The sequence below is a fragment of the Haliotis cracherodii genome, unplaced genomic scaffold, assembly GCF_022045235.1.
Source record: "Haliotis cracherodii isolate W230 unplaced genomic scaffold, xgHalCrac1.p SCAF_35, whole genome shotgun sequence".
Taxonomy (NCBI): Eukaryota; Metazoa; Mollusca; class Gastropoda; order Lepetellida; family Haliotidae; genus Haliotis; species Haliotis cracherodii.
Window position 1 is genome coordinate 560568 of NW_027266292.1, and position 2043 is coordinate 562610.

The 2043-nt window shown below is 55.6% G+C and overlaps 1 protein-coding gene across 1 annotated transcript; it reads left to right on the top strand.

Annotated features, from left to right (window-relative positions):
• LOC139477719 (putative uncharacterized protein ENSP00000383309) lies at window positions 1-1656 on the top strand. The gene is made up of 2 exons (XM_071260115.1): window positions 1-26; window positions 90-1656. Exons 1-2 carry the CDS (start codon window positions 1-3, stop codon window positions 1654-1656), a joined length of 1593 nt encoding a protein of 530 aa, XP_071116216.1.
• Window positions 1657-2043: the final 387 nt, after the last annotated feature.

Below are 2043 nucleotides of genomic sequence, written 5' to 3' on the forward strand. Positions count from 1 at the left end.
ATGGGAAAGGAAGTCCTGGCTCACCGGTAATACCCATCACTGACACAATCTGTATAAAAAGTAAGTGTTTGTTGCCTGAATCCGCACAGCAGGAGTTCAGCCACAGCAGGAGTGCAGGCACAGCAGGAGTCCAGCCACAGCAGGAGTCCCGACAGAGCAGTTGTCCAGCCACAGCAGGAGCCCAGCCACAACAGGAGTCCCGACACAGCAGTTGTCCAGCCACAACAGGAGTCCCGACACAGCAGTTGTCCAGCCACAGCAGGAGTCCCGACACAGCAGTTGTCCAGCCACAACAGGAGTCCAGCCACAACAGGAGTCCCGACACAGCAGTTGTCCAGCCACAGCAGGAGTCCCGACACAGCAGTTGTCCAGCCACAGCAGGAGTTCGGTCACAGCAGGAGTCCAGGCACAGCAGGAGTCCAGCCACAGCAGTTGTCCAGCCACAGCAGGAGTCCCGACACAGCAGTTGTCCAGCCACAGCAGGAGTTCAGCCACAGCAGGAGTCCAGGCACAGCAGGAGTCCAGCCACAACAGGAGTCCCGACACAGCAGGAGTCCAGCCACAGCAGGAGTCCAGCCACAGCAGGAGTCCAGGCACAGCAGGAGTCCCGACACAGCAGTTGTCCAGCCACAGCAGGAGTCCCGACACAGCAGTTGTCCAGCCACAACAGGAGTCCAGCCACAACAGGAGTCCCGACACAGCAGTTGTCCAGCCACAGCAAGAGTCCCGACACAGCAGTTGTCCAGCCACACCAGGAGTCCCGACACAGCAGGAGTCCCGACACAGCAGGAATACCGACACAGCAGTTGTCCAGCCACAGCAGGAGTCCAGACACAGCAGGAGTCCCGACACAGCAGGAGTCCAACCACAGCAGAAGTCCAGCCACAGCTCGAGTCCAGCCACAGCTCGAGTCCAGCCACAGCAGGAGTCCAGACACAGCAGGAGTCCAGTCACAGCAGGAGTCCAGATACAGCACTAGGAGTCCAGACACAGCAGGAGTCCAAACACAGCTCGCGCCCAAGCACAACAGGAGTCCAGATACAGCAGGAGTCCAGCCACAGCAGGAGTCCAGCCACAGCTCGCGCCCAAGCACAACAGGAGTCCAGATACAGCACTAGGAGTCCAGACACAGCAGGAGTCCAGCCACAGCTCGCGTCCAACCACAGCATGAGTCCAGCCACAGCTCGCGTCCAATCACAGCAGGAGTCCAGACACAGCAGAAGTCCAGCCACAGCTCGAGTCCAACCACAGCAGGAGTCCAGCCACAGTTCAAGTCCAACCACAGCAGGAGTCCAGCCACAGCAGAAGTCCAGCCACAGCAGGAGTCCAACCACAGCAGAAGTCCAGCCACAGCAGGAGTCCAGCCACAACGTACAGGAGTCCAGTCACAACATGAGTCCAGGCACAGCAGGAGTCCCGACACAGGAGTCCAGCCACAGCTCGAGTCCAACCACAGAAGGAGTCCAGACACAGCAGGAGTCCAACCACAGCAGGAGTCCGGACACAGCTCGAGTCCAACCACAGCAGGAGTCCAGCCACAGCCGGAGTCCAACCACAGCAGGAGTCCAACAACAGCTCGATGAGTTGCCCCAAACAGCTCTCTCACTGAACGGCATAATAACGGCATCGCACAAATCAGATCTAAACACCAGATAAATTTGACCGAATGAGAAACTATCCATCAATTATCTAAGCTGCTGACTCAAATCCAATATGGGGGGCAGCCTGAACGACTCTTACTCAATTGGTGTTTTATTTAATCAGAATATTTCACAAGCTGTCTGTTTTGACAACTGGTGTGATAAATGTTTCACATTATTTCAGAGGCCGATCATGGCGTGATGTGAAGGATGGTGCCGTCATAATCAGGTTAGTTTCGCCAAGGTTGATACTTTACATTGGACGTTGATATTGTTGAGTGGTGAGTGAGTTCAGTACTACTAGGACTGCAGTTGCGTTGATATGTCTGGTGTTGTTTAACGCCACACTCAGCAGTATTCCAGCTTTATGACGGCGGTCTGTAAATAATCGAGTCTGGACCAG

Bases quoted from the DNA above. Each gene is read 5' to 3' on its own strand.
- LOC139477719 (XM_071260115.1), top strand. From the start codon at position 1: ATGGGAAAGGAAGTCCTGGCTCACCG. The intron at 27-89 runs GTAATACCCATC...GAATCCGCACAG, and splicing joins AAGGAAGTCCTGGCTCACCG to CAGGAGTTCAGCCACAGCAG.